The 19,285-nt window shown below is 33.8% G+C and overlaps 1 protein-coding gene across 1 annotated transcript in view; it reads left to right on the forward strand.

Annotated features, from left to right (window-relative positions):
- LOC106461356 (dnaJ homolog subfamily B member 11-like) overlaps positions 1-19,015 on the forward strand; it is a 26,823-nt gene extending 7,808 nt beyond the window's left edge. Inside the window, exons 2-3 of the mRNA XM_013921175.2 lie at positions 5,848-6,004; positions 18,895-19,015. Of these exons, the coding sequence (XP_013776629.1) occupies positions 5,848-6,004; positions 18,895-18,993 (256 nt within the window). The 3' untranslated portion in view covers positions 18,994-19,015. The remainder of the gene's footprint in view (positions 1-5,847; positions 6,005-18,894) is intronic.
- Positions 19,016-19,285: the final 270 nt, after the last annotated feature.

Consider the following 19,285-nt stretch of genomic DNA (forward strand, 5'->3'; position numbering starts at 1 on the left):
ACTACACACACACACACACACACACACACACACACACACACACACACACACACACACACACACACACACATTGTCTGCAGGCTTCATGTTCCTTATACTGTCTTTATCTGAAGACATATTTCCTTTTCCTTCTATTTGGTGGTTGTCATCATTTGGATATATATGCCATTGATGCTTCCTGCTCCTTCTTTCACTGTACTTACCACTCTACTACAACTAGACTTTTCTTTTTAAGACTTTAGCTGCTCAGGAAGGTAATCATTTTTTCTGTCCTATCTCATTCCCTTTGTTTTCTCAATTCTATGCTCATTCAGACTTGGATCATCTTCTTTGTCTGGTTCAGGCAGTTCATTGTTTCTTGGTATGTACATCTCTGTTTTCGGGTTCCCGTCATTGGTTATTTCTAACTTGGGACCCTTCTCCGTCCAGGGACCTCTTGCCTTCTTCTCTTACAGAATGGGTCTGACAACCTTCCTGGCTTGAATATTTTCCCTGGAGATTAATTCTTGCCAGCTGTTTCACATTTTTTGACATCAGATTTGTTACCTTTATCACTCTCTTGCATCTCTTTTTTGCCGACCATTGAAAGAGATCTTTCAGGCGGGCGTGTGGATGACCCCACGCATGTTTGTCTCCCATTAAATTCATCATTTAGTTCAGGGGTCTCCAAACTTGGCAACTTTGGTTTATCCAGTCCGCCAACAGTTTGTTAAAGTAATAATATTATAAAAACAAAAAATTCCAATGCAGGTTTGCACATGATATATTTTCTGACCTGAAACTACAGTTCAAGGGGCATTTTTCTGATCTTGCTGCGAGTGCAACAGAAATAAGGATTCTTCAAAACCCACTTGATTATGTTATTCATGAACTGCCACCTTAAGTTCAAATGTAAGTGATTGATTTGCAATCCAACAACATGTTGAAGGACAAATACAATACAAAGAAGGGAAACTGATAGAGTTCTATAAATGCCTTCCAAGTGATCGATATGTTCATTTAAAAACTTTGCTTGTGGATTAATTTCAGTTTTTGGCACAACCTATTTCAGTGAAAAGACATTTTCAAAGGTGAAGTACGTGAAATCTAGTTACAGATCAACGTTATCTGATGAGCATTTGCAATCACTTTTGATGATAGGTAGTACTAACTTTGAACCTCAAGTAAGTGTAGTTTTGTCAGAAAAGCACTAGTTTCATGCTTCTCACTAATGCTAAAAAAGGACAATTATGCATCTTAAATTATTTTCTATATCTGCTCTTATCAGGAACAAATTAGTGATGTTGTATTCTGATCATGTATGCATCCCAACTTAATTTTACCACTACCCCTCTGGCCCGCAAAGCCTAAAAAAGATCTACTTCCCGGCCCTTGTTCAAAAAGGTTTGGAGACCCCTGATCTAGTTGTTTCATATCCTTTGGGATTTTGATTCTCTTAGATCTTTGTTCTTCAATCTCCATTCGGTGTTTGAGAAGGTTAAATATATTTTCTTCCTTTTTTATAAGATCCCACTAGGTGTCTGGTGCTGCCTCTTAAGATTATGATTATTTTCCAAGATTCACATTGGGCCAGGGGTAATGGAAAGTACTCACCCCACTCTCTAGGCTATACCAGTGCTCACTGTTGAGGTGGGTGTTCTACAAGACAACTAGAGGTATCCTAATGGTATTCAAGTCACTCACCTGATCAAGTTCATACCTTCCATGGACTAACATAGGAAAAGCCGGCACCAAGAAAGTGACTTCCCACTTTATTGGCTCACTCTTAAAGGCTTTTAAAGATAGGATTTCATGGTAATCCATTGTACTGTCTCCTGTAAGGGACCTTTCCAGCAGATATTTGATGGGGATTCAGGCTCTTCTCCAAGTTTCCTTAATGTGAATTCTCCCTCCTTGCCACTTACCATTTCCTAGTTGTTGGGGTGATGGACCTTGAAGAGTTCCTCACTAATTGTGTACTGTACAATACAGTGGAAAGTAGGGTGTTGGGTACATTGTATCTGTAGTCCAGGAGATTTCTCAAACAGCTAGTGTGCCTTCTTCCTGGAGCAGGATGGGTTCATCACCCCCATCTGTGTCTGTCTAGTTGAGTGAAAGCCAGACACTGTACAGTCAGATCACTCCCTCTCCACATTACATTACTTTGGCTCACTGACTGCTTGTGTGCTGGTACTTGGCTGGCCATGGTAAAATTCCATCCATCACTGCAACACTTGGGGCTCTTTTGCCTTTCCTTCTAGGTGAAGAGTATACCCTGATTGAGATGAGGGCTGTCACAGGTGTGCCACTATAGAGCTTATCTAGGTTTACTGATTGCATCAGCCCCTCCACCATTTCAGTGTGGGATTCTAGTTATTCTGTGTGAGGAGATGAGTTGTTGTTTTAGAAGTTAACATTTTACTTAGCTGAAAGTGTATTTCTGGTAGATACCTCTGTACATTTTCCCACCTGTCCTCCCCAATTCCAGTGCACTTTCTTCTTTTCATGTCTAAGAATGAAGTTAATTCAAGTTCAAAGAGGTTGTTTCACCTTCCTTTTAATGGAGGGCTATTGTCACATGATGATGATATCATGCAGTAGCACAGTTCATGTTAAACACATTTTTTTAGGTGGGAGGTACCTCAAGATTAGTGCCATGCAAATCTCGCAGGCAGATGTGCAAAGGAATCAAGTTATTCTGTAGTCAGAGGTGGGTATCTCTCAGAAATACATTTTCAGGTAAGTAAAATGTTAATTTTCAACACAGTAATAAATGTACACCATTTGTAGAAGGTTTGACCTGTTTTTGTACATTGTTAAAAAACATATTTGTGAGGGTCTATTGTTCATATATTGGTTTTCATTGATAATAATATTTTTCTTCAATGTTAGTAAATATCTTTTCAATTTAGCTTCCAGAACTTTAAATAATTCTTTTTTTTTCATCAAGGTCCACACAGTCTAGTTCAGTTACTTTAGAACACAATTGACAAGAAGAAATATTCTTCTCTGCTCTGTTATTACAATACAGTCTGTGATAATTTCACTTTAAAAATAGCCACTATACATTCTTTGTTGCTAAACTCACAACCCCACAGTCTAGAACTAAATAATGATTTTTTCAATTTGTATTTATACCCTGACAGAAATCTAGAACATTCCACACAGAAGATATTCTGATGCAATAATACTCAATTAAACCAATGAGAAAAACAGAAAGCTCTAGCAACATGGTACAATAATTTCACTGTTGGATATACAAGATTATTTAATTTAAATTATTATTTAGTTTATTTAGTGACTTAATAGTTAATGGTTATTTAGTTTTCATAAGAAGACCATTAAAAACTAACTATTTTAAACCAACAGTTATGACAAGATTTGTTATGTAACTGTACGAGTTGGAGTTGTACATTGTGTGTGCAGTTTAATTCTTGTACTAGGCTTTTGTAATATTATTGTCATCTTAATTGAAACTTCTACATATTTCTTGTTACATCATTATTGTCATTAGAGGGATAAATATTTTTAGATTTTTCTGTCGCATGTTATATATACATGCAGATACAGAGGAAGGAAGGAAGTTAGTGAGAGATCTATAAAGACAAAAACAGTTTAAACTAATATATCAACCATACTCTCTGCTTCATCAATGGCTGATAAGACCTTTTATCTAATGCAAGGACTGTATGGGCCAGCTGAGATATGAGAGACACAGTAGGGGTTGAGATGCTTCAGAAATGGTATAGAAATGATGATTACTATTCCTAATACTTGAATTGGTGAGATTTTTATTGCCTTTATGAAACACTGATGCCAGTGATGCTGTCTTTATTGCTCTGTTTTTGGTAGGAAAAGTATGTGAATTCTAGATGTCTGTTTTCTGATGTTTCTTTATTTCTGACCTGTTTTCTTTTTACATTGTTAAAAAAACATATTCCTGATGGCCTGATGTGCAGATATTGTTTCTCATTTAGAATATTATCTTTCTTAAGTTTGAGTAGGTATTTTGGAAATTTAGCTTCCATTTTTTTCAGTACGATCATAATATGTATTGACAAATTTAGTAGAATCACTTACAATATCTTCTGCTTTCTTTAATTAATTTATTTTAAAAGTTACATTTAGGAACTTTTGAGAAAGAGAATGTGTATTAGTTTAACCATTGTGGTATTTGTAATAAATTGTAGTTTTATTTCTTTAATGAATGAACAAATGAACCATTTGGATTTAGTAAAAGAATTATGAAATACTGTTGTAGAATAAAATGATTTAAATTCTTAACAAACAATGCTGCAAGTTGAACCACAATTTGTGTCTAACTGGTGTGGTACTAAAACTATTTTGCAAGCTTTTTTGATGAGATGGTACAGAAAGTTTCCTTACATTTTAATCCATTTTGTGTAGGATAAGTTAGATAAAAATATTTTATTAGGTTATGTCTTTCAAAATATTTCATATTGTAACAAAATATTTTGCAAATTTTTCAAGCACGAAACTCTAAATAGCATGCACCTATAGTCAAGCTAGTGTACAGACATTTGTACTTTGTATGGTCATATTAGTTTAGACTACAAAGAAATTTGACATGAAAATTCTTAGTGATGGACCACCATACACTAAAAAATTGTCTAGATGGTATGCAGTTTGCCTCCAAATCTTTTATGCGAATTCCATGCTTCATATAACATGGGATGGTCTTACAATGAAATCAGTTTACATGCCTCCTCCAAAAATATCAGGAAATGTAGATGGTTTATGGAAATTAAAAGGCTGGTCAAAGATGGCTTCCAGGCCCCACAAAAAGAATACCTAGTTAACATTGGCAATCAGTTGAAAATCAGTTTTAATATAGTTGGAAGCAGCCAATCTTGTTGTAGATGCCTCCTTATCTATAACAACAGAGAAATATCTTTACAATATGGGGTCTTATTTGAATGCTGCCAGCAACAAGCTGTTTCTTCCAGCTGGCAACATTACCTAGTGAAAGTAGTGAACTTTCCAGTTGCTGCATTAACCTCTTGACATCTTAGGCCACTGCCATCTTTTTTATTCATAAGTACCACTTCTACATTTCATCTAGTGGATCTTTGCAGGAAAAATTTTTATAAACATCTGTAGGCCTTTTTGAAAAGTTGGGCATTTTGTTATGGAGTTGGAAGTAGTTTGGGTTAGTAGTCACTCAAAAGTTTTTCTTTTTCTTTCTGTAACATAACAGTCACAACAGTTTGACATATCTGGGTGTTGAGTTGCTTTATAGTCACAGAAGAACACTTATGTTCATAGATGATGGTACATTAGCACACAGAGCATGATTGCTTACCTAGTAGAAATAGTTCAGAAACTTCAGTGTTACCCTGGTATGTCAATCACTGGATACAAGTCTGATCAGATGTACTTGCTACTTAATGGATGTTATTTTAAGGATACATTCACCTTGACCAACAATGTTCCTGTTGTCATAGGTGTCCTCTTTGAAGTATGGAATTAGCTACCCTAAGAAAAACTTGCTACTATTATTTAGAAGGTGCTTGATCAGTTCTGTATTTTGAATGAGACTGAAGGCTGACTTTCAAGATATTAACTGATGTTAGTGATGTTGCCTTTATTGCTCTGTTTTCAACAGGACAAACATGTACATTTTAGACAAATGTGTTCTAAATGTCTCTACTTTAGACCTGTTTTTGTGCATTGTTGGAAAAATGTGTGCCTGATATCTTTTAATGGATTTTTTCAACATACAAAATCCTTTTTTGTGTCACTTTTGTTTTAATAGTGATTTAAAACTTACAGTTAATAAAAAATCCTGAATTTTTACATGTAAGGAATTTTGTTTTCTTGAAATTTTGTGGATGTTGTATCTTACAGAAGAGATTTTTATCAAATACTTGGAGTTCCTCGTTCTGCATCACTTAACCAGATAAAGAAGGCCTACAGGAAACTTGCAAAAGAACTTCATCCAGACAAAAACAAAGATGATCCAAAGACACAGGAAAAGTTTCAGGACCTGGGTGCTGCTTATGAGGTATAGTATTGGAGTAAATTTGTGATGTAAGAATTTTTTTAAAGTTTAACTGCTCCTGTGATTATGTCTGAGTGCAAGAACCACTGTAATAACTGTGTTTAAAAGTTGGACAGGAAGTCTTAAATATTCTAACTAGCTTATTTTAGCCTCTTTTATGTACACTATAATGTGAAGTATATTTGTATGCATTTGTTCATTATGTGTAACTAGAAACGTTGATTATTTGGAATTTTCAGGGTGCATATGCATCCTTGAAAGTGCTTGAAAAAGTACTTGAAAATATTATAATAGCAGAATACATCGATATATTTAACTTAATACATTTTGAGGAGTTGAGTGCAATAAACAGCATTTATTTCTAGTCTACATTCATATGTTGAACAAGTAAATAGGAATTTTATGAAATTTAAATGGAATTTAATTAATTTTGATGTAAATTTTAGCTTCTAAAAAGTGCTTGAGAAATATTCTGAGTATAATCAGAAAGTCCTTAAAGTGTTTTAAATTCATCTTAGCAATTCAGCATGAACCATGAATTTTATTTTTATAGACTTTTTTTTCCAAGGTTTTTATTCCAAATAAATGGTTTGCTCCTCAGTAAGGTCAACAAATTGTATATGATAATTTCAAAGATTTTATTTATAATCGGTTTTATCAATTTTTAGTTTTTGCTTGTGACTTATCAAAATTTTTACTTTCAGTTTCATTTTCATTATAATTAGATTATAGGTATCCACACAAGCTGCAGATTTATTGAATTCTGAACTTCCTTCAGGAAGGGTATAAAAATGTTCATTATTATTTCTAGTACTTATATCAGTGAGTAGCAGTTTTTTTATGTGGAATTGTTAGTAATAACTTCTGAGTCAGGGTTTATTTTAATGTGCAGTAGACTCATACTTGTGCAGTACTAAAATTTATAATAAAAACTCCAATGTCATATAAAGAAACAAGAAGCCAATGCATGACCATGATACTGAAAAGCAAAAGTACCATTATTTACTGTTTATATGACAAGAAGTATATTTTTAATTTTACATATGCTAATTAGAACTTTATTTTAAAATTTTTGTCAAATACTAAGATGGTTAAAACTTAAAACACTGTTTGTATGACAAGAAATATATTTTTAGTGTTACATATGTTGAATAGTACTTTAGTTTACATTTTGTGTCAAATACTACAATACAACATGAGTTTACATGGTAAAGGATGGTTAAAAGACTTAAAACACTCGTAAATGCAAAACTATGCTGAATTGTACTTTAATTTACATTTTATGTCAAACACTACATGGTAAAAGATGGCTAAAACAGTAAAACTTTCATAAATTCAAGATTTGCAAATAATGCCAAGTTGTATCTAGCATATAATCTAAAAACAAATGCTTCTCAGACTCAGAGAATCTCAAACACTGGATCATGACACCTGCCTCAAAGATTTGTGCAGTTCTAAAATTTCCTTAAAATAAACCCTGTTCTGAGTGTATAGTAATATGTCGTCCACATTATCTGTTTCATCTCAGCACTGATGAGACTTTTTGCCCAATACAAGGGCTCTTCAGGTCAGCTGAGATACGAGACATGGTTACTGTATGGAAGATGCATGTGATGCTAGTGCTATAGCAGAATTATGAGCTTCAGTGAAGCTAAGCTTCTTCCCTACTCATTACCCCATGTTGCAGTTTTTCACCATTATGAATGTTAATTAAAAACTGAACAAGAATGGTAAAGCTATTTTTCTATAAATCTTAAAAATTTAGACTAGTAATGTAGAATCAGTAGAAAAATAATATGAGATATAGATTACATTATATGTTATCAGTATTTGTTCAATTATTTTCATGCTGTTTGTTATGTGACTTGCACGTATTTCCAAAACAAACATCTCAGAAAGTGATGCTTCATAGCAACACAATTTTCTTGGGTCAAAGTACTGGTTTAGATTGCTTAGTGTGCTTTATTTTAGCTAAACAGCATAAATTTTGGAAATTGTTGTAAAACATTGTGAAACAGTAACATTTACAAAAATTGTATTTGTTAAGTGCATGGAAATATTTTTATTAATGATATGAAAATATACACATTTTTATATAAGAAGTTAAAACTTCTTTATTCAAAACATTCAATTTTTTTATTTAGAAACAAAAAGATAGTTGGATAAAATTTGGGATTGTCCATCTTTTTTATAATCAGGTTGCAAAAATAATAGCTGCACCTGAACAAAGTTAACTTTATTTTGTTGAGTACACTTCACAGAAAATGAAACATAAACTTTCTAAGGAATTTCTTAATGTATGATTTACTTTGTTTAGCATATTTAATAATGATAGTAATGTTTGTAGAGTAACATAAATCTTATTAAATCTTTAACTACATGATATTTCATTACCCAGAAACAAAGCACAAAACAAAAACAAAATATGTTGGCTGATAAAAATGAGATACAACTTTTAGTGTGCTATTATTACACCAGCATTTTAAATTACTGAAATACTATCAGTTGACTGGAATTTGATTAGAAAAAATTTGATGTGTAGAAAAGTTTTGAACAAATCAGTGATAAATTGGAGTATTCACATTGCAATGTACAGCAGCAACAAGTAAACAAGTGTTTGGAAATATGATAATTTTTACTTCTATAGGTTGACATGCCAATGTTGCAAAAACTGTTCAAATTATACAAAATAATTCTCAAACTTAAGCCTATTAGGGATACTTTATTTTAAAACATGGGCTAAAAGTTTTTTCTCAAAACATACTTTGAATAATTAAACATAACTTGATTAGGTTGTTTTATAAGTGAATTTTTACCTTACTATTGCCTCTAACTTAACCAACTATTTTTCTCTAACCTGTAAGAGAATTTTACCACTATGATTAATAAAGTGTAAGATATTTGAAATACATACTATAAACTTGGTTTTATAACAGCCAAAATACCTCAACTGCTTGTCTTATTAACAATTTTATCTGAAAAACTTGATGTGTACAAAGGTTCTGGGCAAGTAAATGATAATTGGAGTATTCACATTAGAATGTAAGTTCAAATTATTTGATAAAAATCAGTACTTGCTATAATTCAAAGGTTGTATATGTAGGTACAGTTAAGATGTACGTTTAAACCTTTTTGTCACCTACAGTTTTTCATTAGATTTAAGGACTGGATTCTGACTTTACAATCATCATATGTAGTTTATATAGATTTACTTGTCCTTGCTTTCAGCAAGGCTACATTTGTTCTACTAAAAGAAAACTTTTAAACTTGGTGTTCTAACCATTGAAATGCCTCAACTGATTGTGAAATTAATGATTTCAATAACTGACTTTTTTTTATCAAATTTGAAACTTAAGTAATTCAATTTGAGTTCTTTGATATCGTCCAGAGTGATAAGATAAAGCTGAGGAGCAGAAAATTTAAAATTGAGAAAACAGGGAAGTACTTTTAAACCTTTGCATTCATTCAGAAAATATAAATGTGGGTTATTTTCAGGTAGTTGTAGATGAACTGTTTTAGCACTTCTAAAATTATTGCTGATTTACTGTATTTGTTTCATGTCAACAATTGATTTATTCTTGTGGAATCTCAAAAATGATGCATATTTTAAGACTAAAGTACAACTAAAAAAAGTTAACTATCCTTATAAAACTAAACTAAAATAGAATATTAAAATACTCCTTTATGTACCCCACCTTCAAAAATAAATATAAATTAAAAATGAGACCTCCACGTTTTATGGCTATCTAAATATATTAGTCAAATTGATGGAGTTGCTTTGATTTATGCCATCTTTGGCCTATTTGTTTCTGTGTTTTTATGAAAGACAATGACTAGAAACTAGACAAGTTTAAGTTTATGTTGCCACAAACTTTCTTTTCTTGGACACTTTAATTAATGATAATAATGGTCAATTTAAATATGAAGCATGTCATAAGAAATATAGGATTTAAATTTTGCAAATTTCATTCCAAGTATTTTTAAAAAAATTTAGCCAAGAAACTATTTCATTGTGCATATAAAATATCTAGTACATGTGAGGTCTTACATAAAGAATTTAATAACATCAAGGAATTTTTGTATAAAAATGATTTTCCAAATTTTGTGATTGATGGAATATTTTGTAATTACTTAAATAAGTGAACTGTGAATATACCATGTACAATTGAAGGGCCACAATATCCTTGTCATCATTCCACTTTACATATTAAGGATCAGCTTAAAAACCTCAATTGAAGGTTGTATCCACAGGTACACTTAAGATGGATGTTTCAGCCTAATTGTTGCTTACAGTTTTTCATTAGATTTAAGGACCGAATACCAACTTTACAATCATCACATGTATTTTATGAATTTAGTTGTTCTTGCTCTCAGCAAGGCTACATTAGTTATACTAAGATAAAACTGTTCAAGCAAATTAAAGAACATGCTTATCTAGAATTCACCATTAAGTTAAGTGTTCTTGAACACTTTGAGAATGTGACATTGTTGCCGCTTTCCAATTGGTTTAAGATCTTAAGGTGAACAGAGCCACCAATAAAGGAGAGTTTACTATATTCATAAGCTGAGGCCTGAGATAAACATTTTTGAAACAAGTTAAATGAAGATTTGTTCTTGGTACTGTATATTTCATTTCAAAAATGAATTTGCAAATTTTATGAAACCCATGAATGTTGTTTCCATGGGTGTCATCAAAAAATTAAAGTTACAATTTTCTATTTTAAATAAAATATAATGAACCTATTTTTAGTTCAAAATTTTCAATACAAGTTAGTACATGCTATAATTGTAGACCACCATGCAAAGAAAAAAAAACTTTAAAAATAAAATGTAATTGTAATTGACATGTTTTTAAAAAATGTGGTGTATAATCATCATAATGAAGACCAAAAACAAAATTGATATTACTTTGTCAAATGGAAGGTATAATTAGAGGTTGAATTTATAATTGAACTATTTTCCATTGGACAATTGAGGCCTTATTTTGACCATATCTTTTAAAATACAAGCTATTATGTTTGCATACTATTTATTTTCAAAACTTATAAGATAAGTGTCCACTTATAAAAACCATTTAGAAATGCCTCGACAAATATTTTTAGAGCTAGGAGCCAGCCCAAACACATGGGAGCCAGGTGTTCCTAATCTAACTTCACAATTTTTATATTGGTTGAATTGAGAGAAAGAAGAAAAACAAAATGGTGTGAAAGTAGTAACGTTTTGTGCAACTACAGAGCTTCATTCCTGAAAACACATGAATTGTCAAATCCACCATTAAAATCCTAGAAACTGAGTTTCATTTAAGACTCAAAGAATGCAAAAAATAGTTTCGGACTTCCAAAAGTCCAGAAATGTTTTAGATTCGAGTTATATTTAGCACAGCCTTACTCATGAATAAAATGGGAGAGAATACTAGGTACCACGATGAAATTTTTATTTGCCATGGCGATTTGCACCCGGGATTTGTCAAAGTATGCATTGAAATGTTCAAAGTTTAAGTATTTTAAATAAATACTTAAACAGTATTTTATGTAATTAACCCTGTGTATATAGGCTTAGTCACTTTGACTGGCCTAGTAATCATTGTATTTTATGGTTGTGGATAAACGAAATTTTGCAAACCTTTGGTTAAAATTTGTCTTTTAATCTAATACAACATTTTTGCTGAAGATTTGTTTGTGAATGTACAAAGTTGAGCTACCTTCAACCTAAAAATAAGTGTGTTTAATGTGAAATGCACTGGAACATAATATCATGATCCCATATAGCCAGTGTGGTTTCTTCAATTTCACTTAGAAAAAAAACAGGGGATTACCTGCCATTGTAAATTCTCATGTGATACCAACTTCTACTTTTCCTTGTGATGGTTATGTTCTTACTAATACACAGCCTATGGCAACTGGAAGCTTGTTGTCTTTGAAAGACATGATGGCCATTGTTCAGATGTGTTGTGGGTTCCCTCCTCCTCCTGTCCATTTGGCTGACATTCCTTCTAAGTTTGAACATGACCAGGATGATGATGATTTTGACCATCTGTTTCCCCCACCAACTAGGTACTTCTTTATCTGTGGAAGAAAATTCTCTAATTTCTTATCACATAATTTTATAGGTATGTTCTTTTTCTTTCTCCAGTAACTTTATATTCTTCCCATTCTTTATTACACGAAACCCTTTTTCAAGATTACTTTGTGTTCTCTCCTTAGCCTGATATTATGGCTCATGCTGACTCGTTTCTTGAACAACTGCACACCCATACTCACATGCCTCGTCCTCCTTACCTACTTGACTTTTTTTGTTGTGGTTTAAAGCCTTTCTTCACTTTCCTTTCTTGATTCCTAATCTATGGAATCTCTTTTATCTGCTTGGGGGATGAACCCCTTTCTAGTGCCAATTTTTCTTGCCTATGTTTCTTATCACCCTCCTATGTTACTTCTCATCCCTTCACTTTGCTTCTAAGTCATCTCATTGTGCTTCAGAAGTGTTTTCTGGAGAGGTTAATTCACTTCTTTTTACTACTTTAGCCCATATTATTTCTTCTATTCCTTGGTTCTCTGCTGTTGGGGTGGGATGCTCTCTTAACTAATGTTTACATGCCTCATCAGGCTTCTTTTCTTTGCCCAGAGGTCTTTGGGGTGTTCCTGACTCCCTAGGGATGCAGTCTTTCTTGGTTTCTTGTCTTTTTAATTCTGTTTCTGTTCCTAGGCCTGCTCAATCCATGCCTCCCCTTCCTGTTACCCAACCTTCTTCCCATTCTTCTACTTCTCAGCATCAGGTCTAACCCAATGGGTGTCTCTCTTTCTTATTTTTACAGCCTTTGGCCTCTGTTTTCATCTGGCTCTTGGGTTCTTCAAGTTCTTACCCATGGGTTGTCTCTCCACTTCTCTTCTCCTCCTTTTCTTGTTTTCATTCCTCCTCTTTCCAACCCAATCTATCTTCAGTGTTTCAATAATATGGTCTTGGATCTCTTGGCCAAGAATGCCATCAAGAGGGTATTTACCCCTACTCCAAGGTATTACTTTCATCTCTTTGTACTCCCCAAGAAGACCAAGGAGGTATCTGGTTAATGAGGTGTTGACTCTCAACTATTTTCTAGTTGTTTTGCAGTCCTGGATAGAGGATTTATTTTCTTTCCAGTAGCCTATTTCACTTGGTCTATGGATGACCAAGGTCAATGTATCAAACACCTTTTAACATATTCCAATTGCCTCATCCTTTAGACACTTTCTATGTTTTGTTCATCGGAATGAAGTCTTCCAGTTTCATACTCTTCCTTTTGGCATTGCATCTGCTTCTTACTTCTTAAGTTGAGTCATGAGACATTCATCCACCATATTCATGGATAGGAGCTGAGGTTTCTTTATGATATGAATGATTGACTTCACATTGCTTTATGGATGGGCTCCTTCTCTTACACCTACATTCTTCTGCTGGGCTGGCTAGTCAAGTGTTCGACTTCTTTTCTCTCACCTATGCAAAATTTCGGACATCTGTGTGTGTGCTGTTCAACTCTCATCTTGATTGGACTCAGTTTTCACCACTTTGTCTGCAAGAAATGGAACATCTTGTCACCAAGATTTGGACTACTCATTTACACCCTGTGCATTATGGTATTTCACTTTTGGGGACTCTGGCTTCCCTAGAACTATTCATTCTATAAGGCCACATTCACATGTTCCTCCAATAGACATTACAGGGTCAGTGGAACCTTTATTAGGATCTGTTGTCCTTGATTGTGAGCTTCTCTTCTCAAGAACTTACCTTAGTGGCTCAGTTATGCCAATATCATGGTGGGCATCCCCTTGTACACCTCTCCCCAAACTGATCTCTATCTTTTTGGACTGGGACACATCTCTGAATGATGACATGATTTTAGGATCTTTTACTTTACATCAAAATACTCACAGTTTGTTTGGCATGTTCCCATTTCTTCCCACTTCTCATGTATTGGTTGGGCATGATCTACTCTAACAATTCCATGGTTATTCCTTATATGAACATTCAGGGGAATACCTGTTCCAGGACTCTATTTCTGCACATTGGGCCTGCTAATTTATTCTCATCAAGTATGTCTCATAGTTTGTCATGTGCCAGGAGCTCTAAACCTGATGGCAGATTGCCTTGTTTGGCTGGACCGGATTTTACTCATGGAGTGGTCTCTCCACTCAGGTTTTTTGGTGGATTTACTCTCATTTGGGCATGCCTCTCATTGATGCCTTTGCCATTCCTTTTAACACCAAACTTCCACTCTTCTAGTCTGCAGTTCCTCAATTTTTGGTTTTGGTGGTTGATGCTCTCAACAAGGACTGGTATCGCCTTTTTTTTGCCTCTTTGTCTCCTCCCTCATATCATTGCAACACTCTTTATTTGGCAATATTGGTAGCACCTCTTTGGTCTACATAACCCTGTTTCCTCTGTTTTGTCAGTTGCCATCCAGGACTCCTCTATCCTATGCCACATTCTCCCTCTCCTCTGCTCCAACTTTGCATGTCTCTGTTTTCACCAAGAGGTGTTGTCCTTTCATCTTCCTGTGTCCTCTCCACTTTGTTCTGATCATTCCTTCTTCACTCCCACCCACCCCATCTGACTCCCATGCATGACTGGGACCATAATGTGGTTTTACATGCTCCTACACATGCCCCATTTGAGATGTTGACTTCTTGTTCTTTATACCATCTTTTCCTGAAGACGTACTTTCTTCTTCTCGTCTGTGATTGCCATCATTCAGATGCATATGCTTTTGATGCTTCTTGCACTCTCTTTCTCTGTACTTATTTACTCCTCCATCTGGACTGAACTTCTACCCAAAATGTCAGCTGCTTGGGAAGGTGATTGTTCTTTCTCTCCTATCTCCCTCCCTCCCCTCTATCTCTCACTTCTGTGTTCATTTGAACCTGAATCATTATCTGTGTCTGTTTTGGACTGTATGGCATTATTTCATGCAAACATCTTTTCAGGGTTCCCGCCATTGTTTGTTTCTGCCTTGGGACCCCTCTTCATCCAGAAACCTCTTTCCTTCTACCCTTACTGGATAGGTCTGTCACTCCTCTAGTTGGTGTATTTTCTCCTGGATATTGAAGCAGACTTTTTCATATTTCATTGCAACAAATTCATCATCTCTCCCACTCTCTTGCATCTCATTTTTGCTGACCCTTGGATAAGATCCTTCAGGTTGGCATGTGGTTGAATCCGCACACATTCATTTCCTATCACATTTATCATCTGGATGTTTGTCATCCTGTAGAATTTTGACTCCTTCTAGTTACTGTTCTTTAGTCTACACACCCTTTTTGAAAGGGTAAGTACATTTTCTTTTTCATCATCCTTTTCCCCTATATATAGGATTCCACCATTTCTTAAATTCTGCATCAATCAGAGGTAACAGAAAGTGCTCAACCCATTTACCTTGTCTCTACCTTGCCCGGTATTGAGATGGGATATTCTGCAAGACCACTAGAGGTATCCTCATGGTATGAAATTTACTGAATTGCATGATCCAGACCATACTAATATATGGACTACCATGGAAAAAGCCAGCATCAAGGAACTGACAACCCACTTCTTTGGCTTGCAATTGCCAGCTTTTCAAAGTAGGGTTTCATAATTACTCATTGCACTGTTTCTTGTAAAATACCTTTCTGGCAGGTGTCCAATGGGGTTCTGGGCACTTCCCCAGTCTCCCCAATGTGAATTCTCCTTCCACTTCTTTAAGTAGTGCACAGGAGACCCTAGCTGCTGGGATGGTGGACCTTGAAGAGTTCCTCACTGATTGTGTACAGCACAATATGGTTGGAAGCAGGGTAATGGTGGTGGTAACACTGACTGTGTAGTGTTGGTTATCCCTCAAACAGCTAGTATGCCCTCCTCTTCCAGCAGGATGAGTTTGTTGCTCCATCACTGTCTGTCCAGTTGAGTCGAGATGAGACACACACACACACACATTACAGTTTGATCATGCCTAACTACGTTATACTTCTTAGCCTATTGACCACTTGTGTGCAGGTGCTCTATTTGTCATGCAAAATATTTCACCTATCCTTTACTTCTGGGTGAAAAATATACCCTTGTTGAGATAAGATGCAGTCTTTCACTGTTGTTTCCCCATGGAGCCCCTGCCATCTGGTGTCACATTCTATGGGCTTTCCCTCTGAACACTTTCTGAAGGGAGCTCATCTAGGCTTAATGTTTGCACTGGCCTCTACACTATTTTAGTGTGGGATTCTAGGTTTTCTGTGTGAGGAGGTGAAGTAGGAGCTTGAAATAAGTGAAGCCTTGTTTAGGTATATTTTGATACAGAGGAAGATCAGAAAGTAAGATGTAGGCTGTACTCTGCAGAACTTAGTCACAGGGGCAATATGGAAATAGTGCTGTTATGCAAATATTTGCTAATAGTGCTACATATTATTTCTTTAGTGTGATTAATATTAATCTGTCTAATCAAAACAGGCCTCTTATTGTACCTCAGATTCCATTATTTTTTGTTACTTCACTATTTTTTATATATTTATAGAATTTACAAAAATATGTGGTATTTTATATAAAAGGCTATGTGTACAAGAAAGTAATAGCACTTTCTTAAATTAAAAAAAAATTGTTATAATAGTGTTTAAATGTTTAATACACTAAATGGAATCTAGCACTTCTAGTTTTTGGTAGTGTTGGGGCCTCAGTTATTTATGTATAACTATATAGCTACTCAAGCATTTTGTAACCAATTAAAGGAAATTAATAATAATAATAACTCAATAAAATTAGTGACAGTGGCAGATAACTTTAGCAGTTTTACTGTAGCAAAGGGTGAGCAAGTTTAGTGGCAAAGGGAATTCGAACCATAGACCTTCAGACCTCAAGTCCTCCCCTATTATGTAGCTTTGTGCTCAACAACAAACAAACGTTGTACATTTGCTGTTATGTTAAACTTATATTAAAGTTTTTCTTCATTACCCATTCAAGCCGTCTCCAGCCATTATTAAACAAAGGCAGTATTTCAATTACTCAGATAGTTGAAATAATCAGAAACTAATTTTGATGAGTTATTTTCATGAAAGTTGATGTAAGCATAATTTCAGTTAATTGATTGTTGGAATAATCTGAAACACTAATAATTTTGATTATTTTTGTGACATTAATTGATTAAACCTCTCACTACAGGCTCGAGCAATTTGACTTACATAATACATGAGCTACTCGTAAATGCACCTCATGAAAATTTTTCTTATTACAATTATTTTTTATTTTACGTAATCTAACCTAAAAAGATTCTAATTTTTTACATTTGATTTACTTTTATAATAATAAATGAAGAATACATGTGAAAAACAAGAAATAAAGAAATATAGTACTTATTTGGGTCTTTTTTTGTTGTTGTTGACTGTCAATGAAACTTAACCTTACTTTTTTATATTAATGGTACTACTGCAATAAATAAATTTTTATTTAATTAAATAATGCACCAGAGTACACAGAATAATAACACTGAGAAAGCAGACAATACCCTATAACTGTCACAATTTTTCTAACTATGCAACAGGAGCCATTAAAAATTCAGATAAGCTTCTCAATGTGTTTCTCATGTGAATAAAGTTTAAACTGGAAGCAAACTATACAATTCTCTCTATAGAATATAACTTAATAAATCATTTGATAGACAAAAACTTTGGCTCTCTATTGGGTATAAATAATGTAGTATTAAATGTCAGAGAGAACTATTGGTAATTTCTGATAGAGAGGATGTAATAGGTGGGCATGGCAAATGAGTTCTGATTTTCTATTTCATTGCTCTGTAGCCAAATAAGATTGAAGACTATGAACATTATGCTTCACCTGAGTGGTGACAACATTATACGAGTAACTTACATTAAATATCATACTTTTCTTGGAAGGATGGTAGATAAATTGGAGAAGAGGGGATATCTAGAGAGCAAATGCCACAATTCTCATACTAAGGAAAATTCAGGATTTTTTTAAAATATTGTCTTATGAAATTAAGAACTTAAAACTTGTATTATAATTTGAAATATTAGCTATATTTGTATTCCATGACAAGCTAGTAGTTTAATTAAATTTTTAATGTAACTCGGTAAAATCTTGTCATATGAGCCGAAAAGGATGTGAGGGATTTAACCATAATTTTGATTTATCAGTTAGTTTAGAATACACTAATCAATGTAGTGACAACTCAGAGGTAATTGAGTATACTGAGTTAACCAATTAAATCAACCAGCCCCACTAATAATTTGTACTTATTATTGACATGCTCAGTCTCGATGTTAAAGACTTATTTCTGCATATGCAGTAATTTTATTTGTAAAAGGCTCATATTTTGTTTGAATTAAACTGTCTTGGCTTTTGTTCAGAGCATCTAATGTCTTCTGTATTCCTTTTCTTAATAAAGCCACAAGATATGTCAGCTGTACAAGTGGACAAATGGTAAAATATCATTAAAATTATATATATATATATTTGTGTTTTTTTTTGTGAAAGAAGTACAGTTGAAAAACCTACCTAGACCCAATGTGCTTTCAACTTTTCATTGTTTTGTGAACCTAATGTATTTGACTTTTATATTTTATTTTGTGTAGTTTGTTTTCACACTTTCTTTTATGGTTGGTTTGAAGTTTTGCTTATGTTAAGCTTGTTATGAATTTAGAGTAAACTGGAATGGACAGCAACTGCCTGTTGTTAAAAACAAAAGTGTAGAGGACGTTATTTCTAAAGTTATCTGTCTTTCATCTTCAAATCCTGAAGATGGAAGACTTGAAATAATGAAACACCCTTATCTAGATTTGTTTTTTACAACAGGCAGTTGCCATCCATTCCAGTTTACTCATCATGAATACTCTGCCTAAACAATATATCAAAGAAGTTATTAATTTATTTTATTAAATATATTTTAGGTTCTCTCTGACCCAGATAAGAGGAAAACATATGATAAATTTGGGGAAGAAGGACTGAAAAATGATGCATTTGGTGGAAGTGACCCTTTTGCAAGGTAATTGTTTGCAGTCTTGTATCTTTCACTTTATTCAACTCTCTTGTAACAAGGCTGGTCAATTTGACTAAACTTGTAAGTATTTTGTACTTGTTATAGTTTCCATACTATAACTTGTAATACGCCTTTTGTATCTTCATAAAATTCGGCAAACTTTTAGTGAACATTACATGTCTTTTATACACAAGAAATAAGCTATTTTAATAAAGTATTTCTACTAAGTATTTGTCCATGAATATATAGTATTTCTATATACTAGTCTGAATGCTAAGTGATTTCCATGTCAAGATTGAAAA

The sequence above is a fragment of the Limulus polyphemus genome, unplaced genomic scaffold (genome assembly GCF_000517525.1).
Source record: "Limulus polyphemus unplaced genomic scaffold, Limulus_polyphemus-2.1.2 Scaffold942, whole genome shotgun sequence".
Lineage (NCBI taxonomy): Eukaryota > Metazoa > Arthropoda > Merostomata > Xiphosura > Limulidae > Limulus > Limulus polyphemus.